This window comes from Trichosurus vulpecula, chromosome 4, assembly GCF_011100635.1.
Source record: "Trichosurus vulpecula isolate mTriVul1 chromosome 4, mTriVul1.pri, whole genome shotgun sequence".
NCBI classification, from domain to species: Eukaryota; Metazoa; Chordata; class Mammalia; order Diprotodontia; family Phalangeridae; genus Trichosurus; species Trichosurus vulpecula.
The window spans coordinates 208,454,927-208,476,176 of record NC_050576.1 but is presented as its reverse complement, the minus strand read 5'-3'; the positions used below and the strand labels follow the sequence as shown (position 1 = coordinate 208,476,176).

The window sequence follows — 21,250 nt, the reverse complement described above, 5'->3', positions numbered from 1 at the left end:
TAAAGCACAATTAGAATATGAGTTATTATTACTATTTCGTTGCAAAAGTTCTGGCATTGCCAAAAACAGCAACAACACCCAATTGCATTGTTTTAAAGTCATATAACTTTTTGACTTCATGACTCTATTCACTATCCCTTTGACTTTCCAGTTGAAAATATCTTTCCTTGGTCACCACTATCTTTGATTGGTTATCTTCCTTTATTAGAACGTAAGCTCATTGAGGTCAGTAACTGTCTTTCTTCTGCTATTTGTACCCCTAACACTTAGCAATGCTTTTTTCATTAACTGATTTATTCATTGACTCATTCATTTAACACTCTCCTTAGCTTTACCGTGTTGAGGCTAAAAAGTCCCCATTCTACAGCCTAGCCTGATAGAACCCAATACATTTGAGGTCTTCCAATATATTTTCCATTCAGGATTTACCCAATACCCTGAAGTTCTTTCTCTAGGTGTTCTGATATCTCACAGATACAAGTGTGACATGGGGGTTTATATTTTATCTCCTTTTATGATTAACCCATCTCTTATTCCAGTCTAGTTTTTTTTCTAGCCCTAGTGATGATTTTTATGCCACATCTTACATTCAAGTCATTATTGGTAAGGAGGTATATGACCATTTCCCCACAATCTTTTTAAATTGTAGTAGGCCATAACCATACACAACACTCTAATGTGTAAGAGAATGCATACAGCAAAATGATTCCTGCTAGACCCTTATATCAGTATGTTCCAATCTTGTTTTTTTGTTTTCTTCCAAATGGCCAAATCTTACTGAGGATGTGCAAAAAAATATATCTGTTCTGGGAGAAAAATCAATCCTCTAAATGTCATAAGACCTCAATCCTATGCATATAGGTGGTCATGGATACTAATTAAATGGTAGGAACATATTTTTTTAAAGTTATCAATGTGTTAAATGTATGAAGTTTTAATCATAATCCTAGAAAACAAGAACTGTTGGTTTTTAGTTAGTGCCAGTCTTCTATTTATTCATATTATTTGAAAACAAATATATAACTTACCAGAAAGCTGAATCCTGGAGGCCCATTATTGTCATATATTTCTTAATCTTTTTTCTCTCTCTTGTAACATTGAGGCATACAAAATAGATCATTGGGGAGAAAGAAATTATGTAGACTAAAATGATGAGGTCATTAGTGAATCCAAATCGGGAAAAAAAAAGGAAGCACCTTCATTTTTATACCATGAACTGACATTAGCTGCTCCATCACAGAATGGTTTGTTGCGATCTACAGTGGCATATTAACATAAAAAAGTCAACATTTCAAACCAGCGAATAGATATGAAGAAATTGTCCAATTTCTTTCAGTCTTTAGTAATTACACATGTTATATTCTTTAATAATTAGGCAATTTAGATGTAGGCTATCCATAAATACATTCAGCAAACATTGATTAACACCTTCTTACCTATAGGGAACTGAGTATACAGAGATAAAACCCACATGATCCCTGCCTTTAAATTGTTTTCTACTGGGAGGTAGGGAGTGAAAAGGTTAAGGCAGGGATGGAGGGAGGGAGGAAGAGGGAGAGACAAATCAATTTAGGAATATTTTATTAAGGGAAAAATACTTTTATGGAAACAGAGAATGTCACATGGGAGAAGTGTTATCTGAGCTTAGCCTTGAGGGAAGAGAAGAATTTTGAAAGACAGAAGAGTGGGAAATGTATTCCAAGCATGGGAAAAAGCCTATGGGGGCAGGAAACTGCATATTGAATTTGTGGAACAGCTAGTACTTGAATTTCACTGGAACACAACATACATGAATAAACATGATATGTGGGTTGGAGTCAGATTATGAAAAGCCCGAAATGCCAGAATGAGGAATTAAGATTTCATCCTGGAAGCAACAGGAATTGATGAGCAAGAAAGTGGCACAGTCAGAGTATAATTTATATTTATTTTTATCATTAGGATTCTTAAAATTTGACACTTACTTCTATAATAGCAGAATTAATGGCAGCTTGAAAAGCAACAAAACCCTTTTTCCAATATCTTTCAAGTAAACAACTGATTTCTTCAGAATATTCTGAACAATGTGCTTTAAAGAGAAGCAAAAACATCATTATGGATTAGGATTACATCAGGAAGAGGCATTTGGCTCTGAATCTGGGGAGAGCCTTTTCCATATGAAGAAAGAAAGGGAATGAGCATTTGTATAGTGCTTTATATGCCAGGCACTGTGCTAAGCCCTCTTACAACATTTTTTCTCATCTGATGCTCACAATAACCATGCAAGGGAGTGCCATTATTATCCTCTTACAGTTGAGGAAACTGAGGCAAACAGAGGTTCAGTGACCTGTCCGGGGTCACACAGCCGGTAAAGGTCTGAAGTTGAATTTGAACTTAGATCTTGCTGACCCTACGTCCCATGGTCAATCCATTATGCCACCAGCTACTTCTGATTAAACTTATATGGTTTAAAGCAATTTTGTTATGTTCAGTGATGTTGCATGATAAAATACGTTAACATGGTCAAAAGCAAAATAGTTTGATTCCTTTTAGGGGTTTGATGGGGTGTGAATTCCTTTGAGGCACAGAGTTAGAAAATGCTGGAAGCTGAGACTATATTTAATGAATAAGTTTTACATTGTTTGTAGGGTAGCCTGAGTTTCATTATTAAAAGTTGGTGGAAGGATATTTTTATAAGAAGTAGGAAATCAAAAAGTATGCATATGATAGAAATTTCAAAATTTTAAAATAAATCCGTTCGGTAGAGTTTCTCTGCCTACAATATCCTCCCTACCCACTCAACAACCTCTTCCCCTTTGTCCAACTTGGTTAAGATTTTGTTTTAGTTCTGAATTTAAAATCTGAAAAACAGAGTATTTTCACATGCACAGCACAAGACATGCAAAAAAGGGCTTCTATACGAAACCATGCATCTCTCTTTTATACTATTTTCCTCTCTTAAAAAGGAATGTGATAAATTCCAATGTCACTTTCAGAATTGTTCCACCCAGCTGAACTTTCTTCTGAATATACTTCTCTTCAGCACATTAAAAAACTGTTTCAATGTTCCTCTTCTTTTTTTGGTATTACTGTCACTAACCCTGCCCTCCCCTCCACAACATTCCTCCCTCAACTAAAAACTTAGAAAAAGAAAGAAGGGAAAAATATCTCTTGTAACAAATAAAGAAAAATTATGCAATATAAATCATATTCATATTCAAAAATTCATGTCTCATTCTGCACCTGTGTCTATCACTTCTGTGATGAAACAGGCAACACTATTCATCATAAGGCCTTTAGAAACATGGCCTATTGATTTAAATCTTTCAAAATTGGTTTTCTTTACAATGCTATTTTCCTTTTTTACATTGTTCTCTTGTTCTGCTCACTTCGCTCTGTACCGGTTCATACTATTCATAATCCTCTAAAATAATCTATTTCGTTATTTCCCTTCCCTTCCCTTCCTTCTCCTCTCCCATCCTCTCCTCTCCCCTCCCCTCGCCTCTCCTCTTCTCCCCTCCTCTCTCCTCTCCTCCCTTCTCCTTCCCTTCCCTTCCCGTTCCTTTCCTTTTCCTTTATATTTTCTTTTTTTAGTATTTTATTTTCCCCTGTTATATGCAAAAACAATTTTTAACATTCATTTTAAAAACTTTGAGTTCCAAATTCTCTACCTTCCTCTCTCCCCACCCCACCCCCCACATTGAGAAGGTGAGCAATTGGATATAGGTTATACATGTGTAGTCATGCAAAATATGTTTATAATAGTCATGTTCTGAAAGAAAACATAGACAAGAAAAAACTCAAGAAATTTTTTTTAAAAAAAACTATGCTTCAATCTGTATTTAGACATCAGCAGTTCTTTCTCTGGGGATGGCCAGTATTTTTCATTATAAATCTTTCAGAGTTGTCTTGGACCATTGTATTGCTCAGACTAATGAAGCCATTCACAGCTGATCATCTTCCAATATTGCTGTTACTTTGTACATGGTACATTTCACTTTTCATCAGCTCATGTAAGTTTTTACAGGTTTTTCTTAGAGCATCCTGCTCTTCATGTCTTATAATATAATACTATTCCATAATAATCATATCCTACAACTTCTTCAGCCATGCCCCAATTGATGGTTATCCCCTCAACTTCTAATTCTTTACCCCCAAAAAAGAGCTGCTATGAATATTTTTGTACATATAGGTCCTTTTCCTTTTTATTTTTTATCTCTTTTGGGATACGGACCTAGTAGTGGTATTGCTAGGTCAAAGGGTATGCATATTTTTATAGCCCTTTGGCCATAGTTCCAAATTGTTCTATGGAATGGTTAAACCACTTCACAACTCCACCAACAATGCTTTAAAGTCTCATTTTTCTCCAACATTTGTCATTTACCTTTTCTGTCCTATTATCTGATCTAATCGGTATGAGGTACTACCCCAGAATTGTTTTAATGTGCATTTTTCTCTAATCAATATTGAGAGTATTTTTTCATATGACTATAGATAGCTTTGATTACTTCATCTGAAAACTGATCATGTCTTTTGATTGTTTATCAATTAAGGAATGCTCTTATTTTTTATAAATTTGACTCAGTTCTCTATATGTTTGAGAAATGAGGCCTTTATCAGAGAAACTTGCTCCAAATTTTTTTCACAGTTACTATTGCTAACTGCATTTCCCTCCATCCTTTCCCCCCTCATTTATTCTATTCTCTCTCTTTTCACCCTGTCCTTCCTCAAAAGTGTTTTGCTTCTCGACCACCCCTTCCCCGATTTGTCTTCCCTTCTATCACCCCCTCTTCTCTTATCCCCTCCCCCCAAGTAAGACAGATTTCTATACCCAATTGAATGTTATGTTATTCCCTCTTTGAGTCAATTCTGATGAGAGTTTGCTCACTTTCCCTCACCTGCCTCTTCCCCTATGCTGCAAAAGCTTTTCCTTGCCTCTTTTATGTGAGATAATTTACTCCATTCTACTTCACCCTTTCTATTTTTCCTAGTAGATTCCTCTCTCACCCCTTAATTTTATTTTTTTTAGATATCCCATCATATTCAACTCGCACCTGTGCCCTCAGCTCCTTCTACGTTGTCTTGGGCTGGAAGTTTGTTTCACTCCATATTTTCACTGTTTCTGCAGCTCTAGAATTTATTTAGAGTCATTTTAAAAAGGTATTTGGAGGGGTTGGGGGAGAGCTCAGGTGAGTCTTTACTTACTCTGCCATCTTGGCTCCACCTCCAAACTTCTTTATATTTTTCCTGTTGAGTTGGATGTATTTCTATACCAAACAGTGTACATGTATATATGTCTTCAACCCTCCTTTGTCTGTTTCAGGTAAGAGTGAGGTTCATACGGTGCCTGTACCCCCATTCCCCATATGTCTATACTATTCTCACTCACCCCAATTATGAGAATATTTATTAGCATTTATATAGCACTTAAAAGTTTGAAGAACACTTTATAAATATTATCTATTTTCATCCATACAACAATCCTGGAAGTGGGTGGTGTTGTCAATACTTTACAGTTGAAGAAACTGGGGCAGACAGAGCTAAATGACTTCTTCAGGGTCAATAACTAGTAAATGTCTAAGGAGCTAATGTCTGAACATGTCTTTCTTACTCTAGACCTAGGATTCTATATCCCATGCAACCTACTTGCCTTTATAGCAAGTTCTCCCCCCATATTCTTCTTTTCTACATTATTGTATTCCTTTTACCCTCCTTTCATTTTTTTCCTCTTCAAATGGTCAGAACAGAAGCAGTCTACTTCAAGGAACTCTGTTTTTCTTAATTAACTACTTTAATGCTCTTTGAAAACATTAAGGTTCCAAAGGGACACTTATTTCTTCTCCATTTATTAGAATGCTAGCACTATACCATCATCACAGCTCCTTCTGTAGTCTTTGTATTTCTAAGTTTCTAATCAGCTCTAGTATTTTTATCTGAAATTCTTTAATATTCTCTATTTCATGGTAGGTTCATTTTCCCTTATAAGATTATAAATCAGCTTCGCAAAGTGCTATTTTTGCCCAGATATTTTGCCTTTTGGAATATTGTATTCCAAGCTCTCCTCTCACTCATAGTAGAAGCTGCCAGTCCTTGGGTAATTCTGACTGTACTTTCTTGGTAAGTACACTATTTTTTCTGGTATTTATTCTTTATAGTGTTGTATTTTTTTGTTTGATATAGGAGCCCAGGATTTTGACTATAGCATTCCTGGGACTTTTTCTTTTGAGATTTCATTACAGAGATCACCCACTGATTCTTTTTATCTTCACTTTTCCTTCTAATTCTAATAGATCTGGATAATTTTCACTTAACATATCTTGAAATATAATGTTAAAGCCTCCACCCCACACAAATAATTCAGTGATTCTTAATTTATCTCTTATTGATCTTTTTTCTAGGTCAGTTGTTTTTAATATTCGATATGTTACTTTTTTATTTTTTCAATCTTTTGATTTTGTTCTAATATTTCTTGCTGTCTCATGGAGTCATTGGTTTCCAAATGGTCTTTTCTAGTTTTTAAGTATTTCATAATTTGGATGAGTTTATACTTTCTCTTCTAAGCTATTTATTCTCCTCCAAACTCCTTCCTTCAGAGATTTCATTTTTTATTGTTTCTTCTAGGTATTTATGTACTTTTTATGAAAAATTTATTTTTCCCTTTGAGTCTTTTCTTAAAGTTATATTGGAGTTACTCTCTTTTTGAGAGATCTCTAGATCTATGACCATTTTTTTGTACTGGTAGAGGACTACTTTGGTTTGTGCATCACTCAAGCTTTATAGAGCCAAGCACCTCCTCAGTGCTATACTTTCAAGAGAGCTGGTCCACCTTCTTTAGTCTTGATCTGGTACCCCTGGGTTCTTATGCTGACCTTCACTTCCTGGGGTTAATCCCCACCCCTCTCCCTGGATCTTTGAGGAATGATGGATGTTCAGGGCAATCTCTGTCATCTTAGAACAGAGGACTAGGCACTTCAGAGCCCATGGGCATGGGCTAATGTATTGCCATCTCTCTCAACTCACTGCCCATCCCTAAGGCTTTCTGAATACCCTGAGGATTGCTGGGAAAAATCATCTGCTCTTGCTACTTCAAGGAATGGAACCTTGTGTATGTGGCTGTAGCCTCTCTTTGATCATGCTGGTAAGTTGCTGGCTAATTTGTCTGTGTTGTTGGTACTGGCTTCACTGGCAGCCTCCTTTCCTATTATCTATTAATTTCTGGCTATTTGTTTACTTCAGGAATGGAAGAAGTCATTTACTGTAGAAATAATTGAATTTCTTGATTGTTATTTTGGAATTTCAGGTTTTTGCTGGAATAGGTAAATGAGTAGTCTGTCTTTTATTCAGGTAAACATCTTGTCTGGGAATTCAATACTTGGAATTATTTTCTTAATAGATTAGAATCAATTGTAGTAAGCTATGAAATAAAATTAACTTGGGCAAAAGGAAAGAAGAAAGTAGAAAAACAGTTCTTTCGTGTAGACATGAATCTCCTTGTACTGGTTGGATTTGACTGCAGAGGTATTGGCTAAGGTGTTGGAATAAACATCTAATTCAGAACTTAACAGTTAGATACATTATGGCTCTCATATACTGGTTTTACAGCCCAGTGAAGCTGAAACAGGTGAGGATAAGTGTGAAGCTATCTATGTGAATAGGTAAAAATTTTAGTAGCATTAAATTAGATAGCAAAAGAAACAATTCTGATAGAAAATACCATGTAATTCTCAAGTGGCTATTTAAAATACTGCATGAAAGTGAGTTCTTTTACTTATATAACAATTATAGAGGTTGAATTTACTATCTTTATAAACATGTTCTTTTGGTAATAAGAATATGATTATCTGCTTCTTGGGTAAATTAATGTTTTGAGAATTGGCTACTAAGTCTTTCTTATGGGTGGGAAATCTAGTTTTGAACCTTACACTTGGCATGATAATATTACCACTACCATTTTGTAGTAGCCATCTCAGTAATAGACATAATCCAAAATGAGAAACTTATTTCTTTCTAGGGGATATAAACATCTTACAGATTCAATCATGGAGAACTAAAGCAAATAACATCAAAAGTACAAATAAGAAAAAAGGCTGAAAACCCAAGACCACACAATCAAAAATAATTATTGTTGTGACAGTGAAAAATATTAAAATAACACATGAATAGAAAACCAAAGAATATTCTTATTAAGGTTAACCTGATTTTCTCAAATTAGGCCATTTATATAGGCTTATCAAGAGGATATAATAAAGTTGGGAAGGAAAATAAATACATTTTAATAGGAACTTGCTCACTGAGAGTTATATTTTTATAGGAAGATATTCTTTATTTTCATAGAGATGCATGCTATTTGAGTTTAGGAATGGAATGCATGTTACACATTTATGTTGTTGATATCATCGCTTTTATATACTTCATTTCCTCATAATTGGCCCTGATTTATGAGGAAAATAGCCACAAGATGAGAATAATTAGCCAAAAGGGAAGTCACCTGAATGTTCATGAAGTTCATTTAAATGTGGAACTCTGTATCCCCACGACTTCAACTCATATGAAAACATATCATGAAAAATGATTCCCATTGTGTCAAAGATTCCATGAACTGAAGCCATAGCTTTTTCATCTGTGGTCCCAGTGATATTTATTCCTGTCATGCATAAGGAAAAATAGACATTTGAGGTGATTAATTTGTGTCCAACTAGTTTAAGCAAAGTTCCTCAATATATGAAGTGACTCAGCTGTATAAAAGATTCAGATATAGTGGCATGGAAAAAAGATATTTTAATTATCTAGAAATTATAACATATGAGAAATGTATTTTTTCTCACTCTGAACTTTTAAACAAACCACCTTTGATCTTAAAATGTCATTTGAGACAGCTTAATAAAGTATATATCCAAAAGCATAGAGAGATAGTGTAAAGATGGGGCTTAACAGAACCAGTCAATCACCTTGACCCCACTTAGCACAGATACTTTTATCAGGTCAAAACAGTTTTGATTAAAGTTGAATGATTTATTTTCTTATGATAAATTGGGAATAAATAGTATTAATAGTGAATCTCCTTTCATTCCAGGTAGTGGTGGATCTACATATAGTTGGAAAAAATGATATATTCTTGTAGCATTTTCAGTAGTGAACATCCAAAATGTCTAAAGTGACTAAACTTTTTTTAGCTCTTGTTTCCCCACTTTTGTAGCTGTAACTCTTTTACTTACTTATCCCTCCCTTCCCTCCCCCTACCCCCAGAGACAAAGCAACTTGTGTCCCTCAAAGCCAACTTAACTTCTCATCATTGCAGGAACTTACATAATCCCAAATAACTCTCCCCAAATATCTGTCGCAAGCACCATCAGTTTATCCTCTGAATTCATCTCTGTTGACAATGGCAAGATCCAATTTCTTTTTCAAAAATGTAGCTTCTAGCTAATTCAGAATCATTATTTTTATGATTCTTAAGATTGTTCCTCCATTAATGGGAAGGGAAGAAAAACAGTGAACGTAGGATCATAGATTTGGAGTTGGAAAAGAGCATATAAAGTCTAACCTTTCTTTATATATTGAAGAGGAAACTAGAGCACTGGAAGATGAAGTGATTTGCCTAAGGTCACAGACCTGGTAATTTTGCCTTTCACTTCTTATCTTTCCTTAACCTGCTTCATGTTGAAGATGTTTGTACCTCCAAACCCTCAGAATTGCTGACCCTGATACCATTTCGTTACTAAACTGGTCCTAAATGCCTTAGAGACTCTTGGCCTATCCTAACCCTGTGGGGGAGAAAGCATAGCACTTCTTGGTTTTGCTTCTAATGGGAGGAGGAATCATTGAAGACCTGGAACCTCAGTATGTCAGCCTACTGGAAGTCAGCTGGGGTGGAGCACTATACATAGAGACTGCCTGCAGTGGGCCTGATGATTCCATAAACCTTTATAATAAACACGAGGTGTAGCAGTGCTAAAGTGACCAAGATTTCAAACCAGTTGCAGGGCTGATGATACCAAAGTAAGCTTCAGTAAGACTAGCTCAGTTTCAAGAACAGAAAGACTGGTGATGTATGTACCTGGTGAGCTCTGAGCATAGACGTAGCTGGGATGGGATGGGATGAACAGGACTGTGTCTCAGGCTGTCAAAATTTATAAAGGGTCCATGTTATGAAAATATCAGAACAAAATGGACGGAGGTATGTTAAGATGGGGGAGAAACTTCTTCATAAGGGTCTTTAGCATATAGGAAATTTTTAGTGTAACAAGAGAATTAGAATAAAAAACTCAGAGAGAGATGGGAGATGGGAGCTGCTTACTTTAGAATGAAGCAATATGCAGGATACGTAAGCACTAGACACTGTTTGTCTTTCCTGAGTATTTATTGGGAAACTTAATCTTGATATGTAATGATAACGAATTAGCTGGAAACTGCATTTCTCTAAACCCTGCAAGAAAAATTTCATCTGAGACAAAAAAGAATGGTGTACCAGGGGTGGGGAACCTGCAGCCTCGAGGACATATGTGGCCTTCTAGGTCCTTGTGTGTGGCCCTTTGACTGAGTTCAAGTTTTACAGAACAAATCCTTTTATTAAGGGGATTTGTTTTGTGAAGTTTGAATTCAGTCAAAGGGCTGCACTTGAAGACCTAGAGGGCCATGTGTGGTCTCTAGGCTTCAGGTTCCCTACCCCTGCTGTTTATACCATAGCTATGACTATTGGAATAAGGGGTGGGAGTGGGAGGGAGATCTAATAAACTTTTCTTGCTTGTTATGGAAAGATTTTCCATTTTCTCTAGAACTTTTCTTAGTTCAGTATACAGTATGTGATAGGCGATGTGACTTAGCCCTGACATCCTTTTGGTTAGGGAGGGTGGAAGTGACTATGATTTGATTCCTCTAGAGATTTCTCTGCATGGAAAATCTCTCCAATGATGTAGATCAATCAATCAATTAGGAATCAATTTATTAAGTACCTGTTACATGTTGGGCACTGTGCTAGGTGCTGGCAATACACATTTTAAAAAATGAGTTAGTCCCCCCCTCTTGTAGGATATGATATGTCTAAAAATTAGTAAATACAGGATAAATACAAAATAAATACACAATCAATTGAGCAGTTCTAAAATTTGGGGGTATCAGCTTAAGCTAAGCCTAGAAAGGAGCTAGGGGTCCCAAGAAGTGGAAGTGGAAGTGAGAAGTGAGAAGTGGAAGTGAGAAGTGAGAATGAAAGTACTCCAGACAGAGACAATGGAGGCAGGAGATAAAATATCATGTATGGAGAATAATAGGCAAGCCATTTTGGCTACAGAATAGAGTGTTTTAGGGAGACACCCTGGTGCCAGATTGCTTAACAATCAGCAACTCACAGTCTTAGAGAATTCATTGGGGCACTGAGAATTTAAGAGATTTGCCTGTCCATGGTCACACACGTAGTATATAAGAGACTTGAGACAGTTAAAAAATTTTAGCCTTCCTGTCCTCAAAGCTAGCAGTCTATCTACTATGCAACACCACTTCTCTACGTATCAGATACGTACTCAATCATTCAGGTGAGTAGCAAAGAGCTCTAATTCTAATTTTTGCAGAAGGCCTGTTGAAATCACCTTCACCTACTAGGAATGAGCCTTATATTTATTAATTTCAGAAAGAAATAGAGTCCATTTTCTAAATTAGGCCCTTTCCTGGATGAGATAGAGACATAAACCTCAAAGTATTTATTAAAATGGATACATCAAAAACCAGACTTTATCGAGAATGTTGAACTGTTTTGAAGATCTGAAACCTAAAGTCTACTGAACCCCTCCTGCCATTATTCTAGTTTTAGAAAAAGTGTAACTCTATGAAGTCTTGGACCTTCTGAAATCAGACACAAGAAAACTGAGAAAACAATTCATTTTAGCTTGTTCTAGCCTGGGAGGGGGGAACCTGTGGTCTTGAGCCCACATGTGGCCCTCTGGGTCCTCAAGTGTGGCTCTTATCTGCAGTCAAAGGGCCATAGTTGAGGACCTATAGTGCCACATGTGGCCTCGAGGCCATAGGTTCCCCATACCTGGTCTAACCTAAGTTTGTGTAACATAATGTTCAGAATACGAAAGAGTTAACTCATTCTATACATTTAATCTCAGATTAAACATTTTTATCTTTATAATAAAATAGGATAATAACACCAAATATTAGCACTGAGCTGGTAGAGAACATACCTTTCATAAAGGAAGTCAAAGCCATTTTGTCCATTATCTGTTGAGTTGTATTGGTGACTGGCATATATTTAATGAGAAAGTCAGAATCATTAAATTTATCTATGCGTCCTAGGTCTACTGGAGGGCCTTCAGAAACCTGAGAGTTTGAAATAAATAATCCAGACAGGAAGAGCTGCAGGCATAGAAGCAATGAAATAAGCCATTCCTATATAACACAAGAGAAAACTAAATTAGAATGTGGTCACTTTTTTGTTCCAGTAAGTTTATATTTCTAAGCAGATACACTTACAAGACAAGGCAGAGAAAGAAAAAAGGGCTAGGAAGACACAAAATAGTTTGCCTATCAAAAGCAAGACTAATGAACAATAATAAATATAATAAAATAATAATTTATATATCATTTTAAAGTTTATGAAGCACCCTCCTCTAACATTCAAAATTAATAGTATTTTTTTAGGTGTCTTGGGTCCTGTTCACCTATTCATTTTTTCTGCTTATTTCTAATTCCCAACATTCTTCCCTGTGGCCCTTTTAAAAGATGTGTTCCCTGAGGACTGAAATAATAGCCATAATTTCAATTAATTTAAGTAAGAGTGAGAGAGAAGATGTCTTCCTTGATTAAGTAATCAGTACTATATATCTTTGTGATGATGACCAGATTCCAGTATTTGGAAACTCAACAGAGTGCCACAGATCTCGGGATGAATGTGGTATTTTATCAGGGTAAAGAAACCCCCCAAAATGAGTTTTTCCATTTCTGCCAGCCAACACTGTCATAGTCATCTCAAACTAAACAGTGTCTTCATCATAATGCCCTTGAAAAGTGGTAGCACCAGAGGCTAGCTATATATTTGGCCATTTAAACATTAAGTTCTGGGTTGGGTACCATTTTGGTTATTGCAGGTCCAGAAACTCTGAGCCTGAGCTAAGCAGAATGGTTTTGTGTGAATTCTGTGAACTGATGATTTGGGACGGTGCTACTTCTATGGAGGGTGGGGAGGGAGGGGAGACAGAGAGAGGGGGAGAGATTGAGAGAGGGAGAGAGAGAGAGAGGGAGAGAGAGAGAGAGAGAGAGAGAGAGAGGGAGCAGGGGAGGGGGGAAGGGAGGGGAGAGAGAGAGAGAGAGAGAGAGAAAGAGAGGAAGAGAGAGACAGAGAGGGAGGGAGGGGGAGAGAGGGAGCAGGGGAGGGGGGAAGGGAGGGAGGGGGAGGAGGAAGAGAAGAAGGGGGAGGGAGGGAGAGAAAGACAGAGAGACAGAGGGAGGGAGCAAAGGAGGGAGGGAGAGAGAGAGCGAGAAAGGGAGAGAGAGAGGGAGAAAGGGAGAGAGAGAGGGAGAAAGGGAGAGAGAGAGGGAGAAAGAGCGACAGAGATTTTTAAAGACAGAGAGATACCTTTTTCAATGGCACTCAATTTGAAATTTTTCCTCATTCTAGAGTATTTGCAAGCATACACAATTTAAAATTAAACCAGCCTAGCTTTTCAATGTAAAATAAGCACATACATAGCAGTACAGAATGAAGAAATGCGTGTATGTTGCCTGGGAGGCACATCTTCTTTACCAAATAAATGTAAAGACATAGCTTTATTATTTTTTGTTTTGTTTTGCTATTAAAAACTAAATTTAATTATTTCAATGATCAAATATTTATTTTTCTCCCTCCCACCTCCCCTTTTCCACCCTATTTAAAAAACAGAAACAAAACACTTATAATAAATATATAGTTAAGCAAAAAAACCACCATAAAATTACGTGAATTTCTAATCATACCAATAAACTCTCTCTTTTCATCCTCCATTTTTTAATCATGTTCTTATGCAGAAGGGCCCGAGTTTGTTGACAAATGCTTATCTCTCTTTTAATCATTTTGACCTGTTTGTTACAAAAGGATAGAAAACATTGTAAATGTTGTAGCATATCTATATCTACATTGATATGAAGATATATGCATGTGTGTGTATACATATATATCTATATGGACATGCCATATATATAAGAGAGAGATATTGTTTTGTTTTTCAAATAGAAAAAAATGTTCAATTATCATCACTTTGGTATCCTTTCAAATGTATTCTTCTTGTGCATTCAAAGCAGAAATGTTGGAAATATAGCAGATAAGCTCCTGGAGAGCAGACATTATTTTGTTTTTGTCTTTCTATTTCTAGCCAAGTAGTAACTACTATGCTTGCCACACAGTCAGTGTTGAAGAAAGGTTTATTGATTTGATCAATAATTAACTCTTTTAGAGACAAGAGTTCATCGGCTTCACAAAGAGCAGTACTGATTTCCTGAAAGGAAAATTAATCCTAAAAGTTAGTATTTCACAAACTGACTTCAGGGGAGTATCACTGGAGCTTGACAGAAACACTGGTAGTAGCTGTCACCTCTCCTACATTATTCTCTTTTGTGAAATCAGTTGATAAAGCAGGAATACATGGGCTCTAGCCTCTGAAGATACTTTTTTTTACGACTTAGTAAGCTATTTAGAGTCATTCAGGTAGCTCAGTGGCTAGAACCTGAAGTCAGGGATACCCAAGTTCAAATCCCACCTCAGGCAATTATTAGCTATGTGAGCCTGGGCAAGTAAATCATTTAACAACTGTCTGCCTCAGTTTCCTCATGTGTAAAGTGGAGATAATAATAGCATCTACCTCATAGGGTTGTTATGAATGAGGATCAAATGAGATAATATTTGTAAAGCAATTAGCACAGTGACTAGCTATTAAACGGACTTAATAAATGCTTTTTCCCTCTCCCTCCTGCCATTTTGTTTTTAGAAATATGAGAGAAATGACAATGGAAAAAGTGCCTTCTTGGTCCCTGGGGAAAAAGAGTTCAGAAACCTCCCTTTTATCAGCTTTTGACCACCACCCCCACCTACTCACAGAATAAATGTCCTTTAACAAGAAAATCTTATCTTTTAATACTTTTGAGGAATTGTTTGGTAAAATTGCTTTTTGAGGCCCTTAATGTATCTTAGAAAGGACATTTCAACTGACTTAAGGAAAGAGAATAATGTCGGAGGAATGATATTTACTGCCAGTGTTTTTCTGAACACCTAGTGACATTCCCCTGGAAGTCAGCTAGCACTATTGGTGGAATGCTAACATTTAAGGCTTAACTTACCTTTCAGTAAATCATGTTACCATGAATGAAGTAAAGGAACTTTTTTGCTCTGAAAGAATTCATTATCAATCAAATAAAAAAAAATCTCTTAAACATTAACTATAGGCAGTTTTCAGAGGAAGAAATTAAAGCTATCTACAGGCATATGGAAAAATGCTCTGGATCGCTGCTGATTAGAGAAATGCAAATCAAAACAACTCTTAGATACCACATCTCTCCTGTCAGATTGGCTAAAATAACAAATCAGGAGAATGATAAATGCTGGAAAGGATGTGGGGAAATTGGAACATTGTTGCATTGCTGGTGGAGTTGTGAGCTGATCCAGCCATTTTGGAGAGCGGTGTGGAACTATGCCCAAAGGGCTATAGAAATGTTCATACCCTTTGACCCAGTAATACCACTTCTAGGGTTGTATCCCAAAGAAATCACGCAAGCGGGAAAAGGACCCATATGTACAAGAATATTTATAGCAGCTCTCTTTGTGGTAGCCAAGAATTGGAAAGCAAAGGGATGCCCATCAATTGGGGAATGGCTGAACAAGCTGTGGTATATGAAGGTGATGGAATACTATTGTGCCATAAGAAATGGGGTTGATGCAGACTTCATAACAACCTGGAAAAACCTACACGACATAATGCTGAGTGAGCGGAGCAGAGCCAGGAGAACGTTGTGCACAGCCACAGATATGTGGATTCCGTGAGGACCAACCCTGACATACTGCGCTTCTCTCAGCAACCTAAAGGGGCAAGGACAACTCCAGGGGACTCACGATGGAGAATGCTATCTTCATTCAGAGAAAGAACTGCGAAGTTTGAATACAGACTGAGGCACACTACATGCTCGCCTTTTCTGCTTCTCTTTTGTTTTTGTTTTTGGGGTTTTTTTTTTGTTTTTTTGTTTTGTTTTGTTTTGGTTCTGTTTCTTCTTTCTCATGATTCATTCCATTGGTCAAAATTCTTCTCCATGACTTGACTAGAGCATAAATTAATTCAATGCGAAGTTATACATGACAGTTATATGAGACTTCATGCCGTCTTGGGGAGGGAGGGGGGAGGGAGGGGAGAAAAACTGGAACTCAAAACTATGTAGAACCATGTGTGGTAAACTAAAAATAAATAAAGAAAAAAAAAAGAAGGAGACAACAACAACAACAAAAAAAAAACATTAACTATAGGGCAGGCACTGTGTAAGTTGGCTAGAGACAGGACAAAAACAAAATAATTCCTACTGTATTTCCCAACATGTGCCCAGTGAATGCAGAAGGGAAATATATTTAAACGGATACCAAAGTCATCCTCTGACCTTTTCCCTCCCCTATCACTGGCCTTCTCAAAAGCAACGTCAAAATGTCCCAAGGTCTCTGGCCCTCCCTGCCCCACCACTGTCACCCACTGTGACAGTGTCCTGGAGTTTCTTTCCTAAAGAGATCCAAAGTCTGAAGTCTCTCTTGAAGATTTCTTCCCCTACCCATGTGTACTTCTAGATTTCTAGGATGCTAAAGTCTTTAGGGATCTGGTTGATATGAATCAAACCAAGTATCAGGTTATTCCAATCACATGGCATAGTCTGCAAGAATGCTTGGGATTTAGACTGTATCTGCAGGAACAAAGCTTTAGAGGGATATTTTGATTTTTTTGAGCGGGATATCTTGCGTTCTCCCATTTAACAGTATTGGTTACTTTCCACGTCATGCATCATCCCTCCTTATTGATTTCCAGTCTTGCATCTCCAACCACCAATTGGACATCTCAAACTGGATGTCCCATAGACATTTTAAACGCAACATGTCCCAAACTGAAATCACTATTTCTCCCCTGCAACCCTCACCTCTATCTAACTTTCCTATTATGGTTAAGCATACCCCCATCCTTCCAATTAGCCAGGCTGGCAACCTAATCAGGTGTCATGCTCTACTCCTCACTCTTTCTTACCCCAATAATGATTCTGTTTCTGATTCTGTCCAATTTACCCTCTCAATATCTCTCAGATATGCCCCCTTCTCTCTTCTGACACTCACACCACCTTGGTGCAGGCCTTCATCACCTCATGCCTAGACTGTTGCAATAACTTGATGATTGATCTGCCTGCCACAAATCTCTTTCAGTTCTAGTCTGCCCTCCACTTTGTTGTCAAAGTGATTTTCCTAAAACATTTGATCATATCATTCCTATTCACCCCCACTCAATGAACTCTAGTGGCTTCCTATCACTTTTGAGTTGAAATAAAAAATCTTCTGTTGGTCGTTCAAAGATCTTCATAACCTATTTCTTCCTTTCCACACTTATACCTTATACCTCTAGCTAAAATCCTGTATTCTAAAGGAAGCCTTTCCTGATATCCTTTAATTCTAGTGCAGGGGTGGGGAACCTAAGGCTGGGAGGCCACACGTGGCCTTCTATGTCATTGGGTGTGGCCTTTTGACTGAGTCCAAGTTTCACAGAAAAAATCCTTTTTATTAAGACGATTTGTTCTATAAAGTTTGGATTCAGTCAAATGGCCTTCTAGATCATTGGGTGTGGCCTTTTGGCTGAGTCCGAGTTTCACAGAACAAATCCTTTTTATTAAGGTGATTTGTTCTATAAAGTTTGGATTCAGTCAAAGGGCCACACTTCAGGACCTAGAGGGCCATGAGTGCCCTTGAGACCACAGGTTCTCCTGTGTGCTTTCCTTCTGTTGATTATCTCTAATTTATGCTATACATAGCTTGTTTGTACATAGTTGTTTGTGTGGTGTCTCCACATTAGACAATGATCCAGGATCTGCCTTTTGCCTTTCTGTGTATCCCCTGATCTTAGCACACCTGACACATAGTACCTAAGAAATGCTTAGTAACTGACATTAGTTTGGAGCAATTGGAAAATCATTTTTGGTGGTAGAAAAGAGAAAAAAGGAAAATGACTGACTTTATTTTGAAATATTGAAATTTTTATGACATCATATTCAGTTTAAGACCTAATAGAAGTGTCTTTCTTCTTTAAAAGACAAAACAAAATAAATATATAAATTATTTAATGAATAAATAAATAAACAAATAGATAAATGAATTGATTAATAAATAAATAAAGCCTGGATCTGTGATTTCATCCATATAGAGACCTCCTGGTTTGTAAACCTTTTCTGCCCATGCATACAAACAAAATTGATCTATTACAATTCACAGCGCTAGAGTGCCTGGGAACAATGGGAGGTTAAGGGATTTGACACGTGGTCACACAACTAACATGTGTCAGAGGCAGAACAAAGCGCTGTCCACTATTCACTATGCCAGTGTGACCCTCCATAGAGTTTAGAACATTTCATGTATATATAGTATGTATACATATATATATTCTTTGTTCATAAGAATTCTATTTCTGGTTTACTTGATTTTTTAAAAAAAGCTTATTCATAAAGTAATTATAAATGATTCAATTTATTTTTAAATGTTTGAAATTTTCTTACTTATTTAGCTAAAAGATACTGAATGTAGAAGAGTTTCACCCCTCCTTGTTTGGGACCAGTTTATGAGAACCAGGCAAAAGATTGAGAACAAAACCTCATTGAGGGGTTGCATATGTATGTATGTATGCATGTAAATATGTATTGTATAAATAAGTAGGGTTCAGTATGAAGAATGATAGATCTGGAGACAGAGGACCTGACTCTCAGTATTGACTCTGACTTATGTGACCCTAGGTAAACCAAATCCTTTCACTGGTCGTTAGTTACTTCCTCTGTGAAATGAGGAAGATGGATTAGGTAATCACTGAAATCTACTTTCTAGTTCTTAATTTATGGTTCTATGATCCCTATTAACTTAATTAGTGCAATTGCAATAGATGACCTTTTTTTTTGTTTTTGTCTTCAGATGCAAATTCCTGAGCAAAAACCCCATAGTCCTCTGAATCATACTAACAACAAAAACAAACTATGAAACTTAAACTCTTACAAAGAGAAAATAATGTCTTCTGGAAATAATAAACCTGTAATAAAAAACAATTTGAATCATTTCCCTTTCAAAGTGGATTCCTCTTATCAAAAGAGTAATCCTACTCTGGTCCCTACAGCCTTGTAATTTGAGATTGAGAAACAGGCACAATAAAAATATTTATCTCCATTCTCTGGGTAGAAAAAGTCTCTTTTGAGAGCTCAGAAAAATGTTCTTAAAGTCACTTAGAAAATGAAAAGGGGGGGAAAGTAAATAAATAAATTATCCAAATGTTTGCAAATGTGTTGTCAATGAAATAGCATTTTTAAAGTAACTTCAGACTAAATTTACAGAATTGAGATACATTTTTCCTAGTCTATTTTATAGCATATTTCATTGGATCCTCAGTAGCCTACAAATTTATGTCTCCATATAAGTGACAAAAATCCCCAAATTCCATAATTTTTCCACATAGTTTGTTCTATATGATATCAAATACGCAGATACTTGGGAACATGAACCACTAATACATATAGTGTCCACCCATATTTCCTTGAACAGATCTAGTTGAATGCCATTCTTCATTTTGCAAGCATTTATGGCATGTCCACTACACTAAGAGGAGTTTATGCATTATATAAAACAAATAGGAGAAATAGAGATTAACTTACAGTCAGGAAAGCTGAAACAAGGAATCTAGAAGTATTATTAATTCATTGGTCTCTATGTCCAAGAGAACAGTTCAAATTGCTTCACAGTCCGTTTTACATGAAGTTTTCAATGTTTGCCTATTTCCAACAGTTCCTATTCAGATCAATTTTGAAGAGGGCTAAGGTCGGTCAGGCTGCTAAAATAAAATGAGTCACATGATGCCTTGTGTGCTGTTTTCCATTTCTTTTTCCTCTAGTCAGTGCAGGGAGACAACAGTGACAGATGGTTGGCTGTGCATGTTATTCTGGAAGGAATAATCTCATGAAGAGAAATCCTACATTTACTCCTCTGGCTCTCTGCTTCCTGGAATAAAGGAGAAGTGGCCAAGTTCAAATATTTCAAAGAAAAGAAAGAGACCTACCAAGAGGGATGACCACAATGCAATTTTTAAACAGGCAAAATGTAAACAGCCCAAAGAACAGATTGAAATGGGAGAAGGAAGAAAGGGAAGGGGGAGGGGAATTACAATGATAAGTAACCCCCAAAGTCAAGACAGATGGTGATTGATGTGAAGGAATTTCAGCTGAGGATTTTCGCTTCACTTCAGGCAAATATTATAAATCATAATATTACTAGATGGCCTTTATGGTGTTTTATGCTTTCTAAAGTTCTTTATAGATATTATCATGTTTAACTCTCACAATAATTCTAAAAGATATGGGAAAAATCATTATTTCATTTTGCAGATGGGGAAACAGACTCAGAAAGGTGAAACTTGCCCGAAGTCCAAAAACTAATAAATAAGAGAGGCAGGACTCCTGACTCCAGGGCTCATTCTGTTACTCCACAGCTGCCTTCTTACAATAAACTACCACCACCATCACTAACAAGAACAGCAACAACAGGCAAACAACAGGTATATCCCACTGATTATTTTTAGTACTTTAAAGTAAATGCTTGCCTCATAGTTGCGTTCCATCTTTGCTTTGCTTGGGATAATTGCTTCAACAGAGGGGTTAGGGAATTGTGAATTAACACTTTCTTCTCTATTGCAAATCTGTGGGAAATAAAAACTAGACTTAAAGTGAGGCATTTTTCCAACCCAGGACAGTTTAGAAAGACATAAAGAGAGGTTTACAGACACTGGGGTGTGGGGTGGCTGGGTCAGTGGCAAGAAAGAAACACCAGCTGTGAGCCTTGGGGTGAGGGGAGATTGGCAAAAGTAGTAGCAGCAATACCAGGAGCACTCCACACTCAAGGAGTATAGGGGGAATGAAGACCTAGTCAAAAAGAGATTACAGGGGATTGTTTGTTAGCCCTAGGTGTAGGACCAGGTACCATTTGACAATACCATTTCTGATTACCTAGCTCTGGGTCACAACTCCAGGTGGAGAGTAGCTCATTCAGCTG

General features: G+C 36.9%; 1 protein-coding gene across 1 annotated transcript in view; it reads right to left on the bottom strand.

Moving 5' to 3' along the window:
- LOC118848114 (ATP-binding cassette sub-family A member 10-like) overlaps positions 1-20,027 on the bottom strand; it is a 118,251-nt gene extending 98,224 nt beyond the window's left edge. Inside the window, 7 exon segments of the mRNA XM_036756868.1 lie at positions 1,029-1,186; positions 1,188-1,256; positions 1,965-2,068; positions 8,468-8,623; positions 12,159-12,363; positions 13,927-14,028; positions 19,861-20,027. Coding sequence (XP_036612763.1) covers positions 1,029-1,186; positions 1,188-1,256; positions 1,965-2,068; positions 8,468-8,623; positions 12,159-12,363; positions 13,927-14,022 — 788 coding nt within the window. The 5' untranslated portion in view covers positions 14,023-14,028; positions 19,861-20,027.
- Between the last annotated feature and the right edge of the window lie 1,223 nt (positions 20,028-21,250).